Below are 27,904 nucleotides of genomic sequence, written 5' to 3'. Positions count from 1 at the left end.
CTTCTTCCTGCACAAAGATGGTAGCAGCTCTTGACCCTGAGAGCCAGACTTGGCCTGCAGGCTGCTGCCAGCAAAATACCCTGATGTACCATGCTCTTCTTGGCAGTGTTAACTTGTGCTGCTGTTTCTTTTCTTTAAATGGAAATGCTGTCAGAGCTCTCATACTTCCACAATACTTGTGAGGATGGGGCTAATCAGATCAATTTTCCCCAAACTGTAAGCTATGCTTACTTTTTGTCATTTTTCTCCAGAGACAGATTTTTTGCATGAGATGATACCTGTAGTTTCACACTGGATTAAATTACAGACTAAGAGTGTTTTCAGAGTGGTGAATTGTGAATTTAGCTCACTCTATGAGGCTGGGTTCTCTGTTACGATTCAGCATCACACTGTGATTCAAGCAGGGAGAAGCCTGCTGTTTCTGGCCAGAAATAGCCAGTAGGAATTTCCAACCCACCTGGGAAGTCTGCTGATAAATACCTGGCAAAAGGAGATTCCTTTGCCCTTCTACACATCGGGGATGGCCTAGAGGTGGGTGCTTGGAGGGGGATGCTGGGAAGTCTCACATTGCTTTTTCACTGATCTAAGATTCAACCTAGACTCATAGCTCAGGGCATCTCCTTGACTGCTGTCTTGTCTGGGCTGTGCCAGTGCTGACTTGGGAACTTGTCATCAGCTCTCCGATGGCTCCTAATCTCTTCTGCCACATGCAGTCTATGCACCTGGCACAGTACTTTTGAACAAATGCTTGAAAACTTGTCTGTGTTGACCCAGCTATACGAGTTCTTCCAATGAAAGGCATTAACTGTCCTTGCAAGCCTTTCCTTTCATTTATCCTTCAATCATTGCTGCTCCAGCAACACTTTCTCTGCTTGCAACTGTACACTGCTTTGTGGTCTGATTTGTGTACTCTGTCTACTACTGAAACAGTTCTGCTAGCCATTTTTTTTTCTCACTCCCATGCTGGGGAAAGTTATACAGGCCTCTTTTTGTGCATTAGTTGCAATTATTCAATATGTATAGAAACAAAATAGATGTCTTGATGACTCTGGCTCTTGGAGAGTCTTAGAGAGTCAAGGATAGACATGTGTTTGTGAGTCTTTACAAAGCTGCCAAGTTTATGTTAAAAAGTTGAAAGCCCAGAAAGTTTGAGTCATTCTGTAGCCCATCTGGAAATCCTGTTTTGCCTTTGCTCACATTCACACCCCTTACATCATTAGAAGATGTCGTGCAGGGACAGATACAACTGACCATTATGAGAAAACTGAATCTGCACATTCCTGGACTTTCTGGCTTGCCCTTGGAGTTTGTGGTAGGATTTTGAGCAATATGTTACATTTCACCTAACACCAGGAAAGCTATTCTGTATTCCTGTTGAGTCTTGGTATCCTACCTCTCTACGGTTGCAAAGGGTGCATGATTGTAGCATTAGGAGCTGCTTATAGCCTAGAAGTTCCAGACGGTATAGCCAAAGGAGGGGTCCAGCCAGTCCTTTGTTGTTTAATGCTTAATAGTGGTCTGATACTCTTGAATATGTCATATTTTCTTTTGCTTCGCTCTTTTGATGAATGCTGTGTTAGCATCCTGCGATGTAATGTGAGGATGAGCAGAGCAGAATACTTTATCTCTTCCGGGAAGATGCTCTGGAGCTGGGGGTCTGCTGTCCAAAGGTGCTGCAGGAGTCTGGTGATACTGGGCTCTGCTAAGCACAGGTTTCCAGATGCATCTGCTGTTCTGGGTCTAGAAGGGAGAAACAGCTGTTCAAGCAGATTGAACTTAGCCCACTGTGCCCTTTGTGAAAACCAGTGGTGTTTCAGAGTGCATGAGGAGAATGATGAGGACAGGCTGGGGACTACTGATCTTTTGGGCTTGCTTTGATAGGATAGGTACCACAGTTTTGCCACAAGCTCTGTCTTGGTTGCTTATCTAGTCTAAGGTAGTCATAGTAGGCCAGCCCACATGTGAAAAACACACATGAGCATGGCCAGACCACTGCTTGAAAAGAGAATTATGCTGACTGGAGAGAGAGAGAGAGGAAGGCCCTTTTGGTGATTGTGTCTGTTAGATTGTCCACATTGGTGTCTGTCTGTGCATCATGAACAACGGCAGCTCATAGTTTGTAATGTTTCCCATTTCCAGCCAGACTCACTACTATCTCTCTGACTTCAGCCTCTGCCAGCCACGCTACCCTCACTTTCAATACTGGGGGATTTGGGAGTGTGCCACCTGCGTGAGGAGGAAAAAATACATAAAGCTGCGTGTCATCGACATAATGGCTGGCATTGCTGCCCATATACTTCATCATATTCCCTGGAGGTTTTGCATAGATATTAAATAGAAGTGGTGGAAGAATTGAGCCCTGTGGCATTCTTCATGTCAAGGCTCATGGAGAGGAGGAGCAGCTGCCTGTCAGGGGCCTCCTGGGATCTTCTGGGAAGGAATGAGTGTAGCCAGCTCAGTGCAGTTCTCTCAGCACTTGCCAAGACATGTGGTTGGTCAAGCTGTACCTCTTGGTCTGCAGTGTTGCAGGCAGCTGATAGCTCAGGTAGCGTCTGCATGATTTCTTAGTCTCTGTCCATCTTTGTGAAAAGGCCCGAAACCCCACTGGTGCTTCATTTCCAGACTCATTCATGAATGTCTCCAACAGGAGAGTGCAGAGTATTTTCTGAAGTTGTGTTGTATCGCTTTTTTCCCACCACTTCTCAGACCTTGCCTAATTTGAAACTGGATGGCAGAGCTGATGAAGCACAATTTCCGGGTTAAAATGTTTTTTTCAATTGTCCTCAGTGTTCCTCACCGTATGAAATGATCTAAAATACAAGGCTAGAGGCTAAAAGTATAGTAAATGAAAACTCCATGGTCTTGAGGAGAGCAAGTCCCACATTTTTGATCATGGCTGGGGACCACTGCAAACTTCAGAAGGAAAAGGCTGTTGCTTTCTGTCAAATTATTACTCACTTCATTCTGCGCTATCAGCTTTTTACTTGCCTAGTCATGTAGTGAGCATGGTTTTAGTGGGAAATAACTAGAAAGGGGCCTGGCCTCAGGAACTGGAGACAATCTGGATTCATACTCAAAGGATCTGGTGTAAATTTAAGAGCTGTACTTAAGGAGGACTGGCTCTTTGTTATCCAAGTTTTCTAGGGGTGATGTGGACCTGCAATCATGGTTGAGCTTGGCTGGTTTTGTGTCTTCAGTGAGTGCTCTCCTACTCTGGATCCTAACCTGAAATGCGATAGGCACTACAAGAGGGGTGTGCTAGATTGTGCCCATTTTGTAGCTTTTGTAAAAGGTGTAGTGCACTTGAATAGCTGGGACTTTGCAGGACAGTGGTGGAGAGCCCATCAAGACCCATCAGGATCCCTTGTCAGCAGAGAAATGAACGTTCTGAAGCAGCTGGAATGAAGCCAGGCTCTTGGTCCTTGTTGCTAACTTACGGGCTTATAAGCCAGGACAGTTCTTATTTTTTTGTTTTTTTTTTTTTTTAAGGCATGCCTAGGCAGAGGAGTCATGGCATTCAGTACTGTTCAGAAATGTAGTAAGTTGGAGTCTGCTCAGAAATCCTATGGTCTAGCTAGAGCAGGCAGGCAAAGGTTGAGAGAAGTGTTGTTCTTCACTGACTTTGTTATTAGCTGACCTGATTCCGTCATAGAAAACCTCAGTCTCTTAACTCTTAAAAGGACAGTGACCTCATGAAAGACACAGGGTCTGATCCTCCGTCCTGGTGCATGCTCTCATGCCAGTGACTACCTGCAAGCCTGCATAGAATGGCACCAGCCTCACATCGCTGTCCCAGGACCCATGGGGCTGGTGGTGCTTTCAGAGTGCTCACCTCTCCGTTCACACTGAGCTTCTGCTGCTCTAAGCCTGCTGTTTAGTTTCAGTTCTGTCCTTTTTCACCAAAAAAGAGCCCCTAACTCCTACTAGACATATAGCCCTCTGATGCAGCCTTGCAGATGATGGCAATACCATAGGTTGTTCTTTTTCAAGCCAGGGATTTTTTATTAGTCAGTCTGAACCAGGTAGGGGTAATGGTTTTATACTAAAAGAGGGTAGATTTAGACTAGATCTAAGGAGAAATTTTTCACAGTGTGAGTGGTGAAACAGTAGCACAGGTTGCCCAGAGAGGTGGTAGATGCCCCATCCCTGGAAACATTCCAGGTCAGGTTGGACGGGGCTCTGAGCAACCTGGTCCAATTGAAGATATCCCTGTTCGTTGCAGGGCAGGGGGGTTGGACTAGACGACCTGTAATGTTCCCTTCCAACCCAAACTATTCTATGATTTTAGTGTCCTCAGGCTGGAATGTAAATGCAAAGCCTGCGCCCATGCCAGCAGTGTCACCAGCCCGCCTGTCCCAAGCATTTGGGATTTCACCTGTGGCCTTGTGCTAAGGGGCTGTGTGCTTTTTGCAGTGTGCTGATAATTTTATTCTGTATTTCCACTTGTGTTGCTTTCAGTATGACTTGCCTTCCTTGGCCAACAATTTTTCACGTCTGCTCCTTGATTTGTTTTTCCCAACATCTTTGAAATCTACATGTATGCTGATGGTTTTGTGTCATTAATATCAATCTAGGCAAGTCTATGTGACCTTTCACTCCTCTGTCCAAAGGGAAGAATCAACCCTTGCAGTCAGTCACAGCACAGCACTGACTCATACATACTTTTCATAAAAATAATGCAGAAATTCCCCATAGTTTTTCCAGATTTTTTTTTTCAGGAGATGAAGTGTAAGCCTTCCATAGCAACACAGCTTGGGAAAATTATGAAGCATGTAACATCAGATAATTAATCTTTCTGACATATGATATACTTTCTACTATTAATGTTGTCCATTTATTTTTTTCCTCTTTGTGTATCTCGCTTGCTCAAACTCAGCCAATCTGTTTGAGTTTCTTTTGAGCTCATGTGCTCTCCAGTCTTATTCCCACCCTTGTCTGTTCTCCAACTCCATTGTAAAACTCCTGGGAGAGGGCTGGGATTTGTCCCACCTCCGTGACTCCACAGTGATGAGCACAGTAGGACTGTACTTTCCCTTTTTTTCCCTGATTCTAATACTTTCAGGTTTTCCTGCATAAGATAAGATATGCTGTATTTGGATATGTAGCACTGAAAACAAAGAAAAAAAATCTTTATGTTTGAAGTTCCCTAAAAAAAAACCTAACTGAAATTTGGAACAAGTCAGAGCCACTCCAGTGAAGTCTAATGGTAAAGCAAAACAACCAATCACCCAAAAGTAATTGCAGGGAAGCTGTTTTCCACTGAGATTGGACTTTCATAAGAAAATATTGTTTCTTTACTTTCCTATATTTGATTCTTTGTCACTTTTAAAAAAATTCTATTTCTAATTAAAGTCAAGGCAAGCCCTCAAGGTCCCAGTATCTGAATACCATTCTAGTGAATACTTAGGGGCTGGGGTTTTTGATCATGCTTGCTGTAGTGGAGCCAAAGCAAGCTTTCTTAAGTTATGGAGGTGACTAAATGCTTCTCCTAAATTATTATTTTTCTTTAAAGCAAAAGATGCGTATTTAAAATCTTTAAGATAAATGTAATGAAACAGATAGACTACAAGATTGTCAAGAGTGAATTTGACCCGTTAACTTGCTAGCTTCTCTGCCATTAGGATCTCAAAAACCCTTTTCTCCCTCTTAGAAAAATCTGAAATCTTGCCCTCTACTTGACAGTGTCATTTAAAGACAAATATTTAACATTCTGAGGTATATAGTTATTTTTAGCCTTAAAAGAAGGTGGAAACTGAGGTCATCTCCAGCCAGATCCTATATCTGCATTGCTGTGACATATTGTTGCTTTGTGGTGTGCATATTCTAATGACTGGAGTAATTTTTAGCATAAAGAAAACCTACGTGGTGGTGGCAGTTTGTTGTCACAGAGCTGTGGTCTTCCTTCCAGTAAACTCCTTGGAGTTACTGAGCATCCCTGGCTTAATAGAGGGGGAATCTGACATAGCTTTGTGGAAGCTCGTGTTTGTGGAAAGAGCTGTTAATCTTTGATCAGCTGGACTCTCCTTGTTACTGACTTTGATTACGCAAGTGTACAACTTTAATTACAGCTTTTAATAAGGTTTCATTTCTTCCTAGTCACATTCTTTGTATAGTTGTGCAGCTTATCTTTTCCTTTCTCCTCTGCTCCCCTTCCCCCCCCCCCCCCCCCCCCCGCCTTGCCTTTTTGTGGAAAAAGGGGGTTGAGGTCATTGCGGGGGATTTGGTGTCCGGAGGGATTCCTCTGTACACGCTCTGCCCACAGCTCTGCCCTCTGCTCGCTTGTCGAGTCCAGAGAGCCCTTCCTCCTGCTGTCCTGCCAAGATCCCCACGCCGGCTGCTGCCCGGGAGCTGGTGGTCAGCGGGCAGGGGACAGGGCTGTGAGGTGCCACGTTCACGCAGACGTTCGCTGCTGCACGGAACTGCTGAACAACCCTTAGAAAGTCTCTGTAGATGTACTGACTCCTGTGTGCAGCTCCTGCTTGTGGAGGACTGACCCCTTCTCTCTCCTGGGGCCACTCTGAAATGCAGCGGCTGAAGTCAGAGTGGCAGAGGGAAGCTGATGGGCTGCAGCATCCAGCCGCGGTGCTCGTTCCACATCCAGGGGCTCAGCGTGCTGGATACCTTCTGCTCATTGGAGAAATGACCTTGTGGAAGCTTTGTGAGACTTAGACTTGTAATTGTAACTAATTGAGATATGGCTTAAAACAAGCGTAAGGAAATGCTTTTTTCACATGAATCATATTTTAGCTGTGAAAATCATTTCCCCACAATATTTTAGGTATGAGAAGATAAGTGGGTTGAAGAGTTGGTTGGGTAAATTCATGAAAGAAAGATTCATCAAGGTGTATTAAACATAATATCCCCACCACTGGGTAGCCTGAGACTTGGGGAAATTAAGTTCTGATCATCAGAAGTGGGAAGGGGGAACTAGAGGCACCTCGCTCTGTATTTGCCCTGCTCTTGTGTTCTTCCCTGAGCCTCTGCTGTTGGCCCCTGTCAGTGAGAGGATATTGGCCAGTTCAGCCCAGAGGACAAGAGTATGGCTCCCATGGAAGTCATAAGGTGCAACCGAAGAGTGACTTAAAAGATGCGAGTCAAAAAAAAAGACACAGATGGTAAACCCGAGCAATTTGCACCAATTTGACGTTTAGAGGTGTGCAAAAGGAGTATACTTTTAAGGTGCCAATTGTGCCTACAGAAGAGGGTAGCAGCGAAAACAACTAATAGAACAGGAAAGGGAGCCTCTTTTACCTCTGTGCATGCATCCCTTCGGCTCCCTTGCTGTGCATGCTATACTCTTTTTGCACACTAATGAATATAAGAGAAAGTTATGCTATATATCACTCTGCTCCTATTTTCTAATGAACTTACCCCTAATGGGTAGCATATTCATGTCACAACTCAATTTCACCTTGACAATAGATCAAGAATGAGGTTCAGCAGTGTGGCCCACCTGCTTTGCAGTGCTCCAGCATGACAGCTGCGTTGTGTCCTCAGGGTAGCTATACTTTGATGCTTTTCCCCGTTCAGAAAAATTTGGAGGGAGGATTTTGGTAATCTCCAGCAGGCAGAGTTTTTAAACCTTTCTCAAGGGAAGATGAAGATTCTACAGAATTTTTGAACAAATAGTTATTTATGAAATAAGTGACATTGTCTGTAGAACTGTTCCTCCCACTGGGCTCCAGAGGAAAGCAGCATTTGCCGTGCTGGATCTTACCGGCTGCTGTTGTAGCCTGCTGCTGGTGGTGCCTCAGGCTTGACTGGAACACTCTGGAAGGCCTATGACAAAATGTCTAGTCTGACCATTGCAGACATGGCCCTAGTTGTTAAGGGATGTGTTTTCATGCCTCAGAGGCACACAATATAAGGACTATTACGTTTGCTCTTATGGGCTCTCTGACACCAGAAATGCTGAAGTTCTTCTAAACTTGGCTGGCTTTCTGGTTGCTCAAAATATACTGCAGGAGTTGCTGTAACGTAGGGTTCAAATGACTGGTTTGTTGAATTGTCTGGACAAACTACAGGGGAAGAGAAACAATAGAATGTCACTGAGGCGTACACGTTGCCAGACCCAGGGTCATGGGCCAGTGTGGTTGCATCGTTTGCTCATTCAATAGCTATGCCACTACTGAAAAGATCTGTGTCCAGTTCCTGAGCGTCTGAGCTTTTGGTGGCACTTTCTGCATGATCTGCTGCAGCAGTGTCTTGTGTCCACAAGCTTTGCATGTGTTGAGGGAAAGTTTTTCTGCTTGTCTGTTTTTAAACCAACCTTATGCCCCCTTTTTCCTAGTCCTGTTTGAAGGGGTGGTGCAGTCTTTCTTATTCTCTGCCCTGTCTCTTTTGGCAGACTCGGGGACCAGTTCTACAAAGAAGCAATTGAGCACTGTCGCAGCTATAACTCTCGGCTGTGCGCTGAGCGAAGCGTCCGCCTTCCCTTCCTGGATTCGCAGACTGGGGTAGCTCAGAACAACTGCTACATCTGGATGGAGAAGAGGCACAGGGGACCAGGTTGGTAGACGCTGTGTCTGTGTACGCATGTGCATGTATGGAGGGCTGGCCACTGAGCCCTCATGGGATTTAATTAATGGGAGCTCAAACCTGCTACAGGCCACACAGAAGAGAAGCTGCCTAAACCTCTGTGCCTGCAGGGGATTTCCTTTGGTAACTGCAGAGAGCTCATCCTAATTATTCTCTCTCTACCCAGAGAAGTGCCTGACATGGTAGTTTCTAAGGCTGCATCATTGTAGCTCTTTTAATGCTATTGATCCCGTCTGTAGCAGAAGACACAACGCCCCACTCTAAGCGGGACTGGAATTATCTTCAGGATGGAGAGGTAGAGGTGAATGAATGCTGAAAATAAGGAGTTATATTGGTAAGGATATAAAGCCAAGGCAAAATATAGGAGAGTCCAGTTATTGGAATGAAATTTGTTCTGATGGTTAGAAATATAACTCCTGGTTCTGCTTTGGACAAGTTACTTGAATATCAGTTCTGGAGCCACAGTTTCCTCAGGTGCAGAAAGAAGTGGGTATACATCCTTAAAGAGCTTTGGATAATGCTTTCCAAAGCTCTGAGAAGCTCAAGGGAGAAAGAGCACTGTTATTTCTGTAGACTTTTGTCAGTCTTTCCTTTGTTTGAGTAAATCCATCTGAAATCCTTGTTTGAAAGGCAAAGGACAGTCACCAGTTCAAAGACGAGATGTTACTCAGAGAGAAGTCCTCCTGAATCCCAGTGGGAATTTTGCTAGAGTACGGCTCAGGGAACAGATTTTTTTGACAGCACCAAACTGTGTTTCTATTTTTGGGGTTTTTTTTCAGTGCAGACCAGAGAATCCAGGCAGGGAAGGGACTAGGGTGCATGGGCACCAGAAGCACAACATGCACATGTGTGCATATAAACATGCCAGTTCTGGTAAACCATACTGAAAAAAACACCAAAACTCCAGATCTGGAATTATGGGAAAGTGCAGCTCTTACCTCATACACTGGCCAGTTTGCAGGAGGTGAATTGAGAGGAACATACAGGATATTTCCCTCCTCTCCTGGGGGCAGATTAAGAAAGCAATTGTCGCCTCTGAAGAGTCCTTAGCCGAAACTTTCCCTCTCCCTTTCCTAGGATATACTGAGGGAAGGATCCTTGCACTCTCCTATTCCTAAAATACCCAAAGCAGATTTAGTATTGTCTTGCAGTACTATCGGAAAACTTTTTCTATAGTAAAGTGCAGCCACTTCTGGTGCAGGAGACAACAGGTGTTTACCAGTGTTAAAAATACCCTGAGAATGTTTCATCTGCCAAAATTACCAGGGTAAGCTGGGACTGCTGAATGTGGTTTGCAAGCTGGGAGTTGTCTGAGGTTCTGGGCTAAACCTTCTTTTGTAGGTTGTTTCATGACCACAGTTGGGTTTTTGGTTCAGCTGAAAATTCCCCATTCCTAAAAGATTATGCTTAAGCAAAACGAGATTTCCTTTCTTTTTTTTTTTTTTTTGGCTAATCCATTTACCCAAGGAATTTCTGGTATTGTTGCATCTGGTTATGAGTAAGGTGCTCCTATTTTTATCCCTTTGAATGCAGTCATAAGCAGGTACACATCCATTATATCCACAAGTAATGTTTTGGCAAGAGCATCTGCTACAAAGATAGACATAGGTAGTCATGTATGGTTCTCATTGGGGTCTCCGCACTTACAGAAGAAATTGTCATAACAGGGTTATGGCATTACACCAGGAACCAAGAGGTCTTAATGCTTTGCCTTACTCAGCCACAAGCTCTCTGGACTACGTTGAGCAAATTCACTGTGCAAATCTGTCTTTCCTCACTTCTGATAGTGAACTGTTTGGCAGCTTACCCTGCAAAAGGGAATCGGTGGCATTTCTCCTGCACGTCTGCAGTGGGGACTAATGGTGGAACATTCTTCAGAGTCTTAAGTGAAACAAGGCTCCTGTATCTGCATCGGCCACCAAATCTGATGTCTTTGTTATTTTGAATTAGAATAATCAATGCAAAATGGAGCAGCCCTCCTCCCCCATGTTTGCTCTCCCCTTTCTTGATTTTTATTAGCCCATTTAGTGCTCCCTTGGGTGTCTTTGCATCATCTATTTCTTGTAGTATTGTGGCGGGTCAAAGCATCCCTCTACAATTTTAGCATGTCTGTTTTCAGGCTGTACACAATGCGCTTATACCTGTATTGAAGCACTCTGAAAATTCTCTGCCAACCACCCTGGTGTCTGTTTTGTGTGGTGTGTTCACTGCCATTTACTATCCCCAACCTGAAAAACTGTGTAAAGACAAACGGCAAAGCTTCAGGACCTCTTTTCACTTACAGAGGGCTTGAAAAACAGAGAGGAGAGTCAGGATCTCGGCATACTAACCTGGTTTCTTGCTGTCCTCTTTGTTAAAGGAGTCAGAAAACTGCATCTCATGATAAACAGTTCAGGGTTAATTTCACACAATACTGCACATAACTCCCTCCTCCTTTTCCCCTCCTCCCCCAGCCTTTCACATGGGCTTTTGAGTTACGACTCTTCTACACTAATGAGATAAACAACATAACTCACTGCAGGTTCTGCTATTTCCTCTATAAGCAAATGGTTGGCACCTTCTCTGGTTGCCCTATAAGGCACCAGAGGGAGAGACAACCGAGCCAGGACTGAAGACAGTAAGATGTGTATATGCATTATTTCCATATGTACTGCAAGACCAGCTGTGGAGGGGCTAGATTCAAAGAGTTCAGAACTGACCCTTTCCTTGTTGCCCCTCCTTTGTGTAAACAATCAAAGATCCACGCTTCATGTGAGCCAGTGCAGCGACAGATGGTGGTCAGGGTGGAGAACGGAAGGTAGCATTCAATGGGTTTGGATCAAGTGAAGGTATGGTACGTATTTTAAGCTCATTGGATGGCCACATATTAATGAGCAAGGATATTCTGAATAGGAACAGAGAGCTTGCTTCAAGGGGTGCAGAGATGGATGTTGGATCATCCATCTCTTATTGATCTATCTGCCACCTGGAGTGGGCTATACGTCCTCTAGGGAAGAGGCTTTCCCACTTCTGTTTTTTGAAGGATACCTGCTTTGTTTCTTGTTGGGCTTTCAGCATTTGTGGTTGGTTTTCACTGTCCAAGCTGAACTGCTAATTCACATAAGAGCACTCAGTAATTGAACCCATGTTGACAGATACTCCCCAAAACCGCAGTAAATCCTTGCTCCTCTCTGTCTGGGACAAATGCTCAAAGCTGTGGAGCTCACTTCATTCCAATGACTCCTCTGTGGAGTCCTGTACAATGGAGGGCTGATTCTCTGTCTTGCTTTGGTCTAGCAACTGCCATTTCAATGTTGTGAATGAGTTCTTGCACAGGACCTACTGTGAAAGGGTGAGGCTTCTTGCTTCCACCTCTTTAATGACTCAAATCAGAGCCAGGCACAATCCACCTCATCATAATAGCAATTGTTTGCAGTGGTTAATGTTTGCAAAGTGCCATGAAGAACTGTGTCCAAACACTGTAGAAGTGATAGTTATTCACATTTTTATTCCCTAAACCAGTCCTAAGTGCCCCAGTCTGAAATGTGTCCTTCTTGGGGTGGGCATAATGCCCAGCAAGCTATGCAGCAATGAAAGAAGGTCGTGAAAAGCCCCAGTTCAGTGGCACTCTGTGCCCTGGAAGAGCCAGGATCTCTGCGAATACTCCATCGCTCGGCCATACCCAGGCAGTGGGCTGTAGATGCTCCATTTAAGGCACCAAGGCCTTGGAAGTTGGTGGAAAGTGCTGAGGTCTGAACTGGCATTCCCAACAGATGAAACATTTCAAACCAGGAACTTAGGCTTCGCTTGCAGAATTTGATTAACCCATTTCCTTGAGATGAATAACTTTGTTGTGTCTTCTTGTCCCCCCCGCTGCCCCGGCTCAAGTAACAGGATATTTTTTTTTTCCATTATTGTTATTTGGTTCAGTGAGTCAGCTTTGTTCGCAAGCTGGTACACTCTCCTGGCTGCTTCAGAAGGGATGACAGAACTCTTGGGCCATCCTGCTGCCCTTGAGCTTTACTGGCACCCTCCTGATGTTGTCCAGCTGTTCACTGCTGGTGTAGTTTCAGATGTAGTAACACCACTCCTGTCCTCTCTCTTATACGGTCTTACCTTTTTCTAAGGGCAATGAGTCTGGAATTGCAGCCACGCTCTGTAGCCCCTTCAAGACTAATAGCAACAGTAGAAGGACAGAAGAGCCAAAGCAAAATGGGTGGATGGAGAGAATGAGCGGAGAGAATGAAATTCTTCCAACTTTTCTGTGTCTTGCTGGGTATTTTTTTGTGTCATGAGTATCTAGGGCAGTTGAAGATACTTTGAAGCACTTGGCAATGTGCTTCTGTGCCCCAGTAGTGAGGCATTCACGAAGCCCTGCTGTGTTCTGACCACAAGAGAGCAAAGTATAGCTTGAACGTTGGCTAAGGGGTGTCTGTCAGGAGGCCTAGGGCAGCTCAGAAGTTGGCAATGCCAAATGCAATTCAGTGGAGCATGCAGTAATATAAATGTTACAGCTGTATCTCCTCTCTCATTCAGGATGTTGGCATGAGGAGTTAATAACCAGAATGAAGAATCTGTCTTCAAACAAAAGTCCAGAATTTAGGCAAAAATACAGAGTCCAAATAGCCAGACCTCATGGATCTTGATTTGCTCCCACTTGGAAAACACAAATTTCCTGAGCTGCTTTGTGCATCAGGGCCTTACGATTTGCATGTTGGAACTTCATCTCTTCTCTCCCAAGGGGCTTTCTCTGCCTCTGGAGGAGGCGTTGCCCCTGTGACCCAGGAGAGTCTGAAATTCTATTTACCCTGAAGAAATCAGGAATTATTTATGTGCAGCTCTGGTTTCAGTGAGCTGAGTGAAGTGTATAAGTGAGACCTAGATTCTCTGTAGGCCTGATCCCAAGAGGTGCTGAGGAGCCTCAGGAGCACTGGATGCCTTTAGTGCGTAGTTCTGCCTCACAATTTGCAGGATTGAACCCTCCAACAAAGAGATGCTGGAAGGGCAAGAACAAAGATGCTAGAGACAGTGCTTGTGGTTTACAAACTGAAATGTGATGATATTTATTTTTTGCCTTTAATCTTCAGGCCTGGCCCCAGGTCAGCTCTACACATACCCGGCACGTTGCTGGCGCAAAAAGAGGCGTTTGCATCCTCCTGAGGATTCCAGGCTGAAGCTGCTGGAAATTAAACCTGGTAAGTATTTGTTTGCCTCTCTCTCTCTCTCCCCCCACCCTCTCGTGTGCTGCTTAGCAGCTGGCACACATGCAAACCTGGCATTTAGACCTTGGACTTTGTCTTTGCCCCTCTCCAACCATTTCTCTTTGCATCTGTTGCATCTTAGTTGAGTTGCTCTAACAATAACCATCAAACCGTCTGCACTCAACTCATCCCTTACAGAAATGTGTACAACTTGTATTGAATGCAATGGGAGCTGATTTTACTTTCCATAGAGGTGAATCCTGGCCTCTATTTTAACAAATTCATGAGGATGTAAAGGATCATTGTATTACTAATTATTGCCTCAGTGCGTTACTAATACAAAATCTCACTCTGGCAACTGCTGCCTAATCTTTGTGAAAAAGACCGCTCCGTGTGTGGAACAGTACACTGATAAAATTTTTCATAATGGGGCTGGGGACCAGGGGTGTGACCAGATTACAAACAGCAAATAATAAAAATTAGTGAGCATATGCTCATTTTTGTGTATGCGTGTATGCCTGTACGTGTACGTTAGTCCATTCTTCTGTCATTTTTGTTGTCCTTGGTACTGTTCCCCCACAATTAAACTATGTGAAGTGATGAGTCTAGATGCTGAATGAGTGACTGTAAAGCAGATGCAGAGGAGCTACAGCTGTGTCAGGTAGAGCATAGTGTTTTGTATTCTTCCCTGCAGTTAGTAATAAAGGCTTGCTGTGTTTGAGGTCAGCTGTTATGAGAAAGAGGGAACACATATACTCACAGCTGTATGTGGTTTTTAAGAGGTGAGACACTGCCAGTATGAAAAGTACAGAAGAAAACCCCAAAATGTAAATTAAGAATATTTTAAAAACCTGTTTGACAGAAGAAGGTGCCTGGGAACTGAGCTATGCTCAGCAATACTGATGACTTGCTTCTGTGCAGTAGTTGGTGAAGAGAGAGGAAGGGGCGATGGGTACAAGTTCTAAACCCAGTAAAATCAGATGCAAAATTCATGTTGATTTCAGTGTAAGCAGTTTTTGAAGATTCCCTACCTTCAATATAGGAGATGTCAGCAGACACCTGGACAAGAGGAAGAAATGTCTGTAACCACTCAGCTGGGGTTCAAACCAAGGGCAAAATCTCAGCCAGCAAACAGAACCAGATCTCACAGCAACCTGGTCAGCAAGCACTGCTGAAATCAGTCAGGTTACACTGATAGAAATGAGACTGGACTCTAGGAAGAGGATGGTGTTGGTCCATAGAAATGTCTTCTTTAGACTTTGTGATGATGCAAACACTGCTGCGCCCTGGTAATTTAGTAACGTAAAGCAGTAGTGTAGAGTTTGCCTCTTCTTTGTTTGCGTTCTGCTTCTTTGCTGTACTCACTGAATGCCAAATTAGTGCATCCTACATGCCACAGGGCATGAAAGGCAATTACCACAAAGTTATCAGTGGAAGAGACCTCAGCATGTCTGTCTCTGTGTTGTTTTCCCTGCTATAAACATCTCTTCTGCATCTCAGGAGTGCTACTTCTGTTGCATTGCCGGTGGCAGCCAAATAAGGCAAGTTATATTGCTCTGCCATTTAAATCTATTTTCCAACCAATTTCTATCTAGTGATTAACTTTCTTTATCAGTTACACCACAAAACAATTTCACTCCATCTGTGCATATCCAGAATAGACTCAATAGCCAAAAATGGGATTTTTCACTTCTCTGATTTGAAAGTATAAAACCTATGGAAAATATTGGATCTCCATTTAAAGGTAGCTTTTGACAGTTTGAGAAAAAGTGTAATTGATTTTCAACGTGGACAGCAGAAATACTGTACGTTTTAGAGCAAGACACTGCTAAAGCCTAATGCTGAACCGAGGAAGCTACTCTATGCCGACCTCTTTATTCCTCAGTTAGACATTAGATGACTGTGTGGGGCAAAGATGCGGCAATTTAAGGTCCCTTAAGAAGCACAGAGATGAGAGCTGTAGGACATCTAAAATAAATCTGGAAGAAATCTAGTCTAAATGTTCCATAATTTCACTCCACGTAGGGCTTGGACATCCTAGTCATGGCTTAGACCTGTTCTCAGCAGCTAGTGAGTGCTTGTGCCAGATTAATATGCAAGTAGCTGATTTTATATAGGCGGCTGTTGTATTGGTTATATGTTATATAACATATGCAAGCAATGCAATTCTACAGCATCAAATTAGGGCTAAACCTTAGTTTTATTATGTTTTACATTTGTTAACTATTTAGAAGTACTTCTAGTAAGACTGCCACTGTAACAAACACAGAAGGGGATCTTAGCTCTAAAAGCTGTCAATCCAGCAGTCAATGGGGTCAGCACTAGGGCATGTGAATACTTGCTTGGACTGTATCTGGGCTTTTGGAGTGGCTCATTATAGCAATAAGTCATACCCAGAAGTTCAAAACTTCTACATAACTTGGGAGAGACATAGATCTAGGATTTTTATTTTGCTCTGTAAACCAATTCAACAGCTGGTCAGTAAGTAGAGTCAAACTATTGTCTTGCTAGTGGTATAAATCATCATTTAGTAATAATATAGTATTTATAGTTACAACCTTCTTTTGCAGTGTTGGTACCTTGCAGGTTTAGGTAATGCATGGCTCAGCTCAGTGAGTGAGAGTTCTATATTTGGTAATACCAAAACCCAATGGAGACAATAATCATGGTACCACGGTCTCCTGTTTTTTGTAAAATGCCAGTGTGCTATAATGTCTTTCTCAGCGTCAGTTGTGCCTTGCTTCTTAATAGAACATGGTGCTTTTATTGTCCTAATCTGGTGCTTTTATTTGGTTTCAAGTGGAAGTGTTTGGTTTTAAGAATAGTTACCGCCAAAATCGTAAAGATCAGAACACTGGAATAGGTGTTGCCGATGCAGCCTTTAGATGTCTATTTTCCTCTGCCACCGTCCTCAGAGTTATATGCATGGATTGCCCTAGTAAAGTTGTTTGATCAAGGGTCTAGCAATGTTCATGTTAATATCTTAACAGGATGTCTAAGCACCCTCCATCCCATCCCGTAGCCTATCCAACTGATACGCGGTAGAAATAAAGTATTGCCAAAACTTACTTACAATAACTGCTTCAGTGACAATACAGTCAATATTATTACCAGACCTTTAGGAATTACACTAAGTATTCCTGACATTTACTTTCACATGGGCTGGTGTTCATCTTCAAGTGGTACATTCATATCATCAGAACTGAGCATTATGGCTCAAGTGCAGCCAAGTTTTCCTCATTGTAATGGGTATGAGCTGTTGCCTGAGTCATTACTGTGTAGCAGTCAAGACTCCTATGAACAGTGGTATAGATTTGAAACAAATCACCAGTCATGGGCAATATATTGACATGTTGCTAATACTGTGACTTTCTAGGTACAGAGTGCTAATGTTATTCGGTGTTGATACTCTCATAATATTAATGAAACTAGACTTCTGTTCAACCAAGTATGGGCAAACCTGATTCTCTGTGGAACTGGGCAGTGGTATTTGCATGGCACTTCAGTGTGGAGCAGTGGGAGGGCTAAAAGCAGCTCGTGCTTCCACACTCACTCCTCAGCTGGATGTTATCCTGCCCAGTAAAAGAGCAAGAACAGAGCAGAGCTCCTGTGCATGGGAGGTCTGTGAGTCTGGGAATGGGTGAGGGGAGAAGGCTGGGTTGGGCTGGGCTGGGTAGCCTGTTCTTCCAGAGGAATGGGAGAAAAAGGAGAATTTCCACTCTCCTACCACCACCTTGAACCTACAGGTGCTGTGAAGGCAAGCAGTAGGGTTCTGACCCTGAGCAGTATCAGAGCAGCTGGAAAGATGAGGGTTAGAAATGGAAGAGATCCCTGATTATACCCAAGGCCCCTTGAACTCTTAATTGCTCCCTGTCCTATATACTTAGTGGTTTTGTTGTACTGGGTAGTATCATGATTCTGTGTTGGGTCAGCTATCAGTATTGTGGAAGTGGTATTACCTACAGTAAACCCTGCTGGCAGTCAGGTGTGACCCAAACTTTGCAGCTATGCAGATGAGAATGGATAGGGTGTGTATGGCCAAAAACTCTGGTGGAATTTAAATCGGTAGTGTCCTACTTCAGTTTTACGAGATGGTTAAATATAGATATGTACATGCATACACATAGAACTTTTCTTTCACGTCCTATGTAAGTGTAAAGAATATGACTGGAAAGATTTTGTCTCAATTCAATGCTGTCCTTTGGTTTTAGACTGAAAGCCAACAGTGAGGTTTCACAGCGGGAAGCCTTCCCACCCACTTGGAGGGTGTGGAATAGAGTTTGTGTGTGCTGCTACTCTGGTGAGAATAAGCTGGTGTCCTGTGCTAGTGTCTGTCCTGTTGCTTATCTGTGGGCAGTCTAGTGTTCAGCTGAACTATAGAAAGGGCTCTTTTTTTTACCGGCTCTCAGAGAGGTAAAAGTAAACAAAAATATTTTTCACTTGCTATGATGAACCATGGTACAATTGTTTGAGGCAAGTACTGATAACAGATTTTTAGGTGCCGCTCAAACAATGCCTGACCTGTTTTTAATCTGACATATAGGATATACCTATGTGAGTGAGTGTGCTTGTGGATGAATGAACGGAATCCTTACAGATAAGCTATTAACTCTTTCAATCATCTCAATTTAACTTGTAGAGACTGTGTCTGATTGTTCAAGGTAGCCTATTTCTCCTGGGAAGTGATGAGTGCCCCCAACTCTTGTGGAAGATGCTCAGCATGTCTGTGGAGATCAGTGCTCTTTAAGATGGGGCACTTCACCAAGATAAAGTTCAGATGAAATTAAAAAGCAAAGGACAGAATTAGCATTAGTATCACTTATATGATAGGATCTGGAGACTCAGCATGTTAGACCACCATCCCAGGGATCATTGTGAAGGCTTCTTATATTCTATGCTATAGCCATATATGGCAATAGACCTTACAGTCCAAATATACAAAATATAGTAAAGGAAATACTTTGGTTCCAAAATGGAGAAATGAATGGCAAAGATAATAAATTACTTGTAGAATCTCTCTTTTAACCAGAGATTTGTGGTAGAGCTGGAAATCAAACCCAAGAACACACAAAGAGCTCAGTTCTCCTGAGTTCCATATTCTTTTTTCTTTTCCTGGTTGCAATGTCTAGTGTCACCCAAAGCTTAAAAATAATTCAAAGCACTAATTGCAAGAGAATTTCCTTTTATCATTTTTCTCAGATAGGTCAATTAATATTGGCTAGTTTCACATTTGATTTCAACAATTTCTACAAAATCACATGTTTGTTCTTGTTCAGTACTACGAGACAGCAGTGTTGTTTCGCTATGAACACTGTAGGGAAAAGCACATTTTTTTCTTAACAAAAAGTTTTGCTACTATTTAACATATATGGAAACTTCCCTGTGATTAAAGGTTAGGTTCCTGTCGTATTAGCAAACCTGCCTATGGCTCGTCTTTAAAATCCATTAAGACTCTCTTAGGATCAAACCTGGCAGAATAATTCGAGTGCCAAATAAGAATGCTTCTGTAAAACTCAGATTCCAGAAGGGGCCTATAGTATCAATGTATTGATTGTTCAGATTGACAGGTTTCTGCAGATGTGAATTTACCAAAGATACTTTTGTGTAGAGCTGACTTTAGGTTTTTTATTTGTTCATGGATTTTATAAACATTTGCTGTCATGAAACCTAAATTTGGGGCAGATATGACATGACAGACAGCAGACAGGAGCAACTTCTGTTCTCTGACTTGGTCTAGATTCCTCATGAACGATGAAGTTCAAGAGCCTTTTATCAACCCCTGTGACTTTTGCTGTCTTCCCTCCAAAATCTTGAAATTAAAATGTTTTTTAAAATCTGCTTTTTATTCAAATACTTCTGCATTCTGAAGTACTTCAGCTATTAAAATAACTCTCCGCATCTTTTATAATATATAATTCAGTACTTTAAAATATCAGTGATTTTAGGATTTTAATTTAAGAAACATTTTTTTTTTCTTTTCACATGCCTGATTCCACCTGCCAGGTGTTTAGTTGTTGGTAGGATTGGGAAATGGGCTCTGCGTACGGCTGCTGCACAAGCCGGAGGTGCTGCGGAGCCAGCAGAGGGAGCAGTGAATAATGTGGGTTTTTTTGGTTTTTTGCAAGGGCAGGGCCTGACTCTCCTTCATGTAAACTGAAATCAGTCAGGAGTTACCTCTGCAGAAATGAATAGAGCTCTACGGGTGTAAAACCAGGGTAGGAGAGGAATTGAGCCCACTCTGTGAGTCAGGTTTTTAATAGATTTTCTTCTGTGGCAGGAATAGCCTGTTTTTAAATTGCTATTTGTTAAACACAGGATTTGATTTTGGTAGGTGGTGCCAAAGGAACAGTCTGTGGTGTATTTAGGTCAAGTCTTAGGCAAATATTGGGTCAAATGTCAAATAACTCGACATCACAGAGTGTGGGCGATGATGAGCCTCGTATTTGTGAAAGCTTCATGACCCACGTCAAAGAATTTTACTGAGCGATTCCACATGGATCCTGTAGTTTCTGGTCGAGGTAGAGCAGATTGCATTTTCACCCATTCCCACCAATCTTTATTTTTGGCACCTCATGTAGAAGAAAACAAAAAAATACGTAACTTTTTGTGACAGGGAGAGTGGATAATTTTCAGTTCTTGTTTGATGTGTAACAGTGCACATCTGCATGCTGGCTATGCTGAATCCTGAGGTTGCTCTGTCATGTACCTGTGCATGTCACATTTCTGTAGCATTTTGGAATAAAATGAAGCCTTATATTGTGAATCCAAACCTGGGAGCAGGGATGCTGGAAAGTGTTGGTTTTTTTGATTGGTTGGTTGGTTTGTTTTTAGGCTAAACAGGAAATTTCAACTTGTAAGAAAAAGGAAATAGTCATCATGGCTATAGGAATCCCTGAACATCCCAACTGTTTTTTCCTATCATTTCTTTAGCAAATTGGGGACCTCTCATGTGAACGGGGGGGAAATTAATTTTTTACCTAGCTTTTATTTGTACCAAAATAAATACTGATTTCTGCTGGGCCTTCTCTTCTGGGCTTCTTACCCAGCATTGGGTAATATTGGCCTAAATTTAAGTAGGTGTTTATTCATCAACTAAGCCTGCAGCTTACAGATGAGTCCATCAATGCTACTGAATCAAAACAGTAGGCTCCGATTCTCCACTAATCTTGCCTTCAGATTGTTCACAGCAGGACATGGCACCACAGGCAAGAGCTGCTGCTCCATGGCCCTTACACATCCAGCTATGGCTGGGGTTAGAAAAAGTGACTGAGAAAACTGATCAGTGTGGGACCTCCTTGTGAACCAGCTTCTTCCTTTTACAGACATATTTAACCAGGCTCCATTCCAACTCATCTACCACCTTTAAATTTTTCCTGCAATGGGGACCTTTGCTGGTCCAAATCTCTGGCCAGATAAAGTTTGCTTTCCTTTTCTTACGTGGCACTAAGAATACCAGTGAATCTGTCCCTTTCTGCATGTATTCACTGGCACTGAATCATGATGTAGAAGTCCTCCAGTGAAATATCTTTGTCGCATCGCCAGTGTGTAGTAGAGGTACCAACCTCTGCATTTAATGTCCGGTCCCACCATCATGTATTTGCATCGCCTCTACCTCGTACACAGCAGCAGGGACAATGGAATACCTCTCTTTCTCTCAGTTTCTCAGTGTGTAAAATGAGGGTGCTAAAAGATGGACCTCATTTGTCTATCTCAGAGAAGTGCCTAACAGGTTGTTAATGAATCTTTTTAGAGAGTTTGGGAGGGGTAGGAGAGACCTCTTTATTCAAATGAATGTATGAATAAAGCGTGCCACTCGCCAAGCCTTTAAAGTGCCAGTATGGAACGTTTTTGCCATCAGCATGAAGCCTTGCAAAACGGGTATGAAAGTGTACCAGCTCTGGTGCAAAACCTGGGCTTATGTCTACCAGGATGGTGATGAAAAACAAGTGATTTGTTACACACCCGTATATACAAGTAAAGAGACTCACCGTAGGTGAATGGTTGAGCCAGTTTTCACAAGGCTGGCTGTGCAGTGTAAGTGTTAGAAAAATATCTCAAGTTTTGCACAGTGTAGCTCTTCTTGCTTCATTTTGGCCACTGATGAGCTGGCCTTCTGTACATCACGGCTCTGGGGCTGTAATAACTTCTCCTTCAAACCATGCGCTGTTCTTGCTGGGTATTGTTATGTGTGATAAGCTGCAAATTCTTAGACTAATTCAGCTCTGTGGGTTCAAGGATGTGAGTGAATATGTGTTTTCCCCCAAATGGGCTTTCATGATTTTGCAGATATAGAAATAAAACACACTCGTTTCTAGAAAATCAAATAATATTCTATAAATAGTCCAGTCAAGAAAACAAAAACATTGGTTCTGCTGCTTAACTCAGCAGTCATGCTGTTAGAATTTACAGGATTAACTTTGTGTAAATAGTTTCTCTTTCATTTGTGGGATCTGGAACAGGTCACTACAAGTATTTTATATGCGCAGTTTTACCAGGAGAACAGTGTTGGTTAGCTGAGATTGCTCGTATGAATCACCTGGGATTACTCCTGGTTCTTGTGTGGCTGAGCCAGTTTGGATAATTAGGAGAAAGCTGCCTCAAGAAGCCACTGGGCTTTGGAACCTCTCCGGATTTTGATCAAAAGCCCATTGAAGCCAGACCCCTCTGGCTCTAGTCATCAGGCGAAGGCAGAAGTAGCAACTGAACGAGATAAGGCAATTTTGGAAACTGTTAAATCTTTCTGAGTTGTCCCAGTCTTCTCCCTGAGAACGGGAACGTAGGCTGCATGTGCAGCAACCTGCAGACACAGGCTGTTGTAATTTCAGCAGCAATGCAGCCACTTAGAGGTGATTTTTCCACCGGTGTGTATTCTCAGCTGTATTTAGTATATTTGTGAAAATAGAGTGATGATGACTTCGGAGCCAGGCCATTTTGAAAAATGTTTGGTTGCAACAGTAGGCCATTAAATTGAAAGAATGAGTTGCGCCGATGAACTCCTCAGAGCCTCTACAGCGTGACTGCAGGTCGTCTCTTGGGGCTCGATCTGCAAGACGTGAGGAAAGCTTGGAGGGCTCAGGCAGCTGAGATGGCATTGGCTTGAAATACCTGGGCTGCTTGAGAGGGAGCTTACTTGTGGTGCCGCCACCCCTTCTGTGTTATCTATTGTTTTGCTCTTTCGCTTTTCTTGGCTACTGTGTGTTTGACCTACATCTGGCTGCTAGGACGCGTCTTTGGGAAGAGGTTTTTCAGCATGTGCCTCTTAAGCTGCCAAGGCCTGACTGTGAATGCCATGTCTCTAGGAGACATTATTCCTGCTGGAGAAGTAAAAAGCTGTGGGATTTATCCCCTTGCTATGAAGTTAAGATTGATGTTCGTAAGTAACCATCAGGATTACTTATTTCTGAAATAAACAGATTTAACCTTAAAAAGAGGGGAGTGCGGTTGAGCTGAGGATGGGTTTCTCTTCTTAGAGGAAAAGTGGCTTTGAAAGAGTGTTTCCTCGCTCCCTGAGTAGGCGTGGGAGGCCTAGGAATGGGTTGCCCACGCAGTTCCCTCAAGGCTTGTCAGGAGGAGGAGGTGTGGGAACCCCTGGGGAAGCGCCAGGGGATGGTACCGGGGGGAGCGCTGGAACCCGGCAGATTCGTTTGCCCCAAGGCACAAATCATCAGCTCTCCAGAAAAGGGAGGGGCGGCTGGGAAGCCATCTCCCCTGTAGGAGTCTTGCAGCTAGAGCTGGACCTGAACAGTTTTGCTGGCAAAACCCCTGGCACTTTTCTCAGTATAGCCAGTACAGATGCCTAAAAAAGAATAAGCTGTGTCGACGAAAGGATTTTTGTGAAGCACAAGAATAGTTTAGATGCAAGTTACGGACACAAGATCCTAGGAAATGGGTATCTTTTATCTAATTCACTGCATCTGTTTTGTATGTTCATGTGAGTAATCCTGCGAGTTCTCTGGTAATCACATGAAAAGGGGTTTATAGGATCAAGTCCCCAGGGCTTAGTCTTGTAAGATGCCAAGCTGTCTAACCCCAGACAAGGAAAGCACCTGAGCTTGGGCTTTAAGAACGAGTGATCTTTTTGTAATTAATGGGACTTGTCACATGCCTAAAATTAAATCCAAATGTAAAGTACCTGGCTGGACCTGACTTGCAGGTTTGGTACTCAGCGTCCTGCAAGATAGAGCCCAATGAAGTCACTGGGCTACTAGCTCAACCGTATAGTAGAACCTGTGCACTGTTTTATAGAAGAAAATGTTAACAAAAAATAGCAAAGATATTATGGAATATCATTAAATTCAAAATATGATTTTTAAAAAACTTTTATTAAATTGTATTGTTCTCCTGACACATAGCAAATGAAATTGTTTTGTAGTCTGAAATATTACAAAATTTATAGTAGGTGATATTTTTCTGGTGCGTAATATAAAGGAATGAGCAATAAATGTTAATATAAAGTCCAGTTTGAATTCTTACCAGCTAAGCTTTACAGATTTGCTGAGGGTAGAATGGAGAGTATGATGGCTTCCCCTCACACATCCCTGTACCTCCCAGCACCTTCCTTGGTGGAGGTCTTCAGTCTCATTCCCATTCTCTGAAATAAACATTTTACAGACTCATAATCATCTTGTACCTGAGAGATACTAGGCATGTTTTTACTAGATTACAATTAATTTCAATGTTCCCTGCATTTTGCTGATTGCCTAGTAGTTTATTTACAGGTATTTTATGTTTCAGGATTCTGTTTCCATTGGTGTTTGCCATGGCGTCCATTCCCAATAATGAACTCCCTGGGGGAAGGAGGGTCGATGCAATGTACATTTGGAGGGGAAGTAAGAATGGAATAGGTGGATATGGCTTTTCTGTGCAATGTCTTCCAGACCAAAGATCTCACTTAGGATGCACTTGGAGCATGGTTCCCCTTAAACAAACAAGGTAATTTAGGGCCAGGACCTTAGCTGTTGTAGGTAGGTACAGTTCCATTAAATACTACAGCGGGCAGCAACTTCCATCAGGTAAAGATGTGGTTCTTGATGTAGGAGAAATGATGAAAACTTTATTCCTCTTGATGGAAGTGATGCACTTCTGAATGCATGCCATTGCCCTCGGGAAGTATGGCGTTGATGTCTTAGGAGCACATATGGTCATGATTAATACCCTATGCATGTCCTACGGAGCTGTAGTGAAAATCCTTTTGTCGTTGGCCTAAAATAAACAGCATTGCATGATGGCGATAAAAGACAAATTTTTCAAAGCTGGCTCAGGGTGCTAAAACTAGGTTTAAACACTTTACGCATGTGACTCATTTCTTTGTGTTTTTGAGAGATGGTGAATGCCTTTATCTTATGATTTCCTTGGTGCACCGTCTGTGAATGACACAGTTACAGATATGTGCTACACTGACAAAGCGAGGTTCATAGTTACAGGTATTTCTGGAGTGATGCTGTATTTGTAAACGATGCTATGGGTGTATCTGCCACGTAATGCTCACTGCCTAAGTGAGGTAGCAGCACAGCAGGAGAGCTGGAAACGCAGAGGCTGTATCTGTGAGCAATGCTATAGGCCAGGACAGCATCAGCAAACAAAGACACTATTAACTAAATAGAAAGGAGTCAGGATTAAGTGCTTTGTGCCTCTGAAGCTGCTATACCAAGGTTGGCACTATAAATATACTTACAGTATATTCTTCCAGGGAGCTTTCTGTTAATATCTGAATGGTCAAAATAAAAAAATTAACATCTCTGTGCTAAAGATGATGCCCCAAGTACATTTGAACTCTCAGCAAGTGCTACAGATGGAACCAGAGTGCATCCAACTTTTTTGTTTTGCTTTTCAATCCTGAATCTTAATTAGTTCCCTACTGCTTTAGTACATGCACAACATTTTAATAGTCATAAGGACTTACTCCAATCCACATTGCCATTTCCACAATTCACTCTTTCATACCAGTAGCAATTCTCCCCCTCCACCCCCACCCTGCATTTAGGAATAGCATAAAGAAAACTAAATAGCCAAGCGTGTAGCTGTAGATTGATGAGGTTGTCACACTATTCTCTTCACCGTTTTCTTCCGACCTGCACTGTGCTCTAATAGATGGATGATTGTTGGGGGAGGGAGTTAGCAAATCCCACAGCCAGATGTTCAGGGATGGACAGAGCGACCTTCTCAAGGAACCCAGAGGAGTATAACTGTGTCCTTCTGAGGGAGAAGGACACTCAGGTGCCTCTGGCTGCCAGTGTTTATCTCTCTTTTGAAAAGGAGCACAAATGGGCTCAGCATGGCTGCAAGGATGGATGTTTCTCAGTGCATCGGGGGAAATGACCAGTCATCCGTCTCTTCACTGTGGAGTCTGCCTGCAGCCATCAATCTTGTAGCCCAGCACGGCAGCTCCTTTGGCTTAGTTTGGCTCAATGTTAGATGAACAAAGGGAAATGAAAGCTGAGCAGGGGGAAAGGAGAGAAGAGCAACTATTCTCTATTTCACTTTGTTTTCCCCTTGCATGGCGCGCTCTCCTTCTTCTGCATTGTCATCTATTTTCACGGTGGTTTGTAAGGTGCAGAAAGGGCCCAGAATGTCTATTTTCAGGTTCTAGGAGTTTACAGTGTTTCTCTGTTAGCAGAGAGGAGAAAGGAGAAAGATATTGAAAAGGCATAATTCAAGGCCCAGAGCTTCCATTTTTCAGACTTTTCTGTGGCAGTTTTCAGAACAAGCCTGCTATAGTTTAGCTGCAGTAGGCAAGCAGAAGGAATATAATAGCTTTCCTCCATCTTGCTGTTTTTCTCCCTTGTTCTTCCTGATTCCTTCCTCAAATGCCACTTTAGTGTTTTCAGGTGTGTACTTCATATCTCCATTCCTGTTCTATTCAAAAAGCAATCAACAGAGCCACATGATGGGGCTTTCTGAAGTCCCCATCTGGACATTGATGTCCAGAGCGATGATGGTAGCTCCTGTCAGCAACTGCAAGCTCGCTTGAGTCAAGCCTGTTGCTTGATGCAACAGCGCTGGGGCTGCGCAGCTTCGCACAAGCTGCCTGAGCTTATCCAGCACCCGTGGTTTCTGCTGCGATACTGGAGGTCATGCCACTATCTTCATTGCAGTTGGTATGCAGCCCATTGGAATAAAAAACATTCAACTATGTCTGCTTGTACACTTAGCACAAATTAACTGATTTCAGCACTGAAATCAGATGGGCCAGTTTTGCCCAAAATACTTAGATTTGACGTACTTTGAGCCAGGCTGGAAGGAAAAGAGGTATGTGAATTCACTACCTGCTGGACACCCACAGTGAGCTGTGGCGTGGTTGCTTATTCTGTTTTCCCCTAAAATTCTTTCCTCTGGATATCACAGCAGAACATGTCTGGCTTATTTTGTAGAAGGCTTATTTAGAGATAACGTTGCTCCCCTTAGCACTGCACCGCTGTGGTGTTTGACTGACATATTTAAAAAACATGTGATTGCATTTACTTTTCAATTTTCCTAGTTGACCTCAATGATCTAAGCATCAGGTCTGAAAAAGCCAGGCTCCCCTGCAGAACTGTGGTAGGAGATTTCTCTCTCCCACTTTTTACTGTAGGCAAAGAATGGAGATCTCCCAGGGATACACAAAGCTTGTTAGGAGACGGAAGGCCCAATGAAGCACTGAGACGGAGCAAGGGAACTCTGTAAAAGCAGATATTAGACACAGAGATGTGTCTGAGGAATCTTTACCTGCTTTCAACCCAAATGTGCCATCTGGAGTGAACAGACTTATGCCAAGATGGGGAAAATTTATACCATTGTGGGCTTAAAGGGCTGCTTTGCAGTTTGTGCTGAGTTGCTTGTTTTTGGTGGTGTTGGTTCTTTTTTTTTTTCTTTTTTTTTTCTTTTTTTTTTTTTTACCCTAAGCCTCATAAACCCTCAAGGAAAACATTTGTTTAGTGAAAACCAGTTTCTCCTCCCCCACACCTTGCATGTGTAGGCTTTACAAGTGGGCACAAGACCTTCCTGAGCGGGCATATTCAGGGAACTCTTTTCATATTTTCTTCACAAAATAGGTAGCGTCCTTTTCCAACCTGTGTGTTTGTGCCCCTTTTCAGCGAATGGTCATATTTTCTGCCGCTACCCATTTTGCCTCCCTGCAAATTTGGAAAAAGACAGATCTTATTCATGTTGTCATGAGACAGCCTACCCCAGATGGCACATCTGTGTCT

General features: G+C 43.3%; 1 protein-coding gene across 2 annotated transcripts in view; it reads left to right on the top strand.

Annotated features, from left to right (window-relative positions):
- Positions 1-27,904, top strand: part of DPF3 (double PHD fingers 3) — a gene marked incomplete at both ends in the record, with an annotated part of 161,238 nt that overhangs the window by 60,425 nt on the left and 72,909 nt on the right. For both annotated transcript variants that reach the window (XM_082000787.1, XM_082000788.1), the window contains 2 exons: positions 8,348-8,508; positions 13,605-13,712. In XM_082000787.1, coding sequence (XP_081856913.1) covers positions 8,348-8,508; positions 13,605-13,712 — 269 coding nt within the window. The remainder of the gene's footprint in view (positions 1-8,347; positions 8,509-13,604; positions 13,713-27,904) is intronic.

This window comes from Phaethon aethereus (genome assembly GCF_964289735.1).
Source record: "Phaethon aethereus genome assembly, chromosome: 5".
Taxonomy (NCBI): Eukaryota; Metazoa; Chordata; class Aves; order Phaethontiformes; family Phaethontidae; genus Phaethon; species Phaethon aethereus.
The sequence above is the reverse complement of the archived record's forward strand: the minus strand, read 5'-3'. Positions and strand labels throughout refer to the sequence as shown.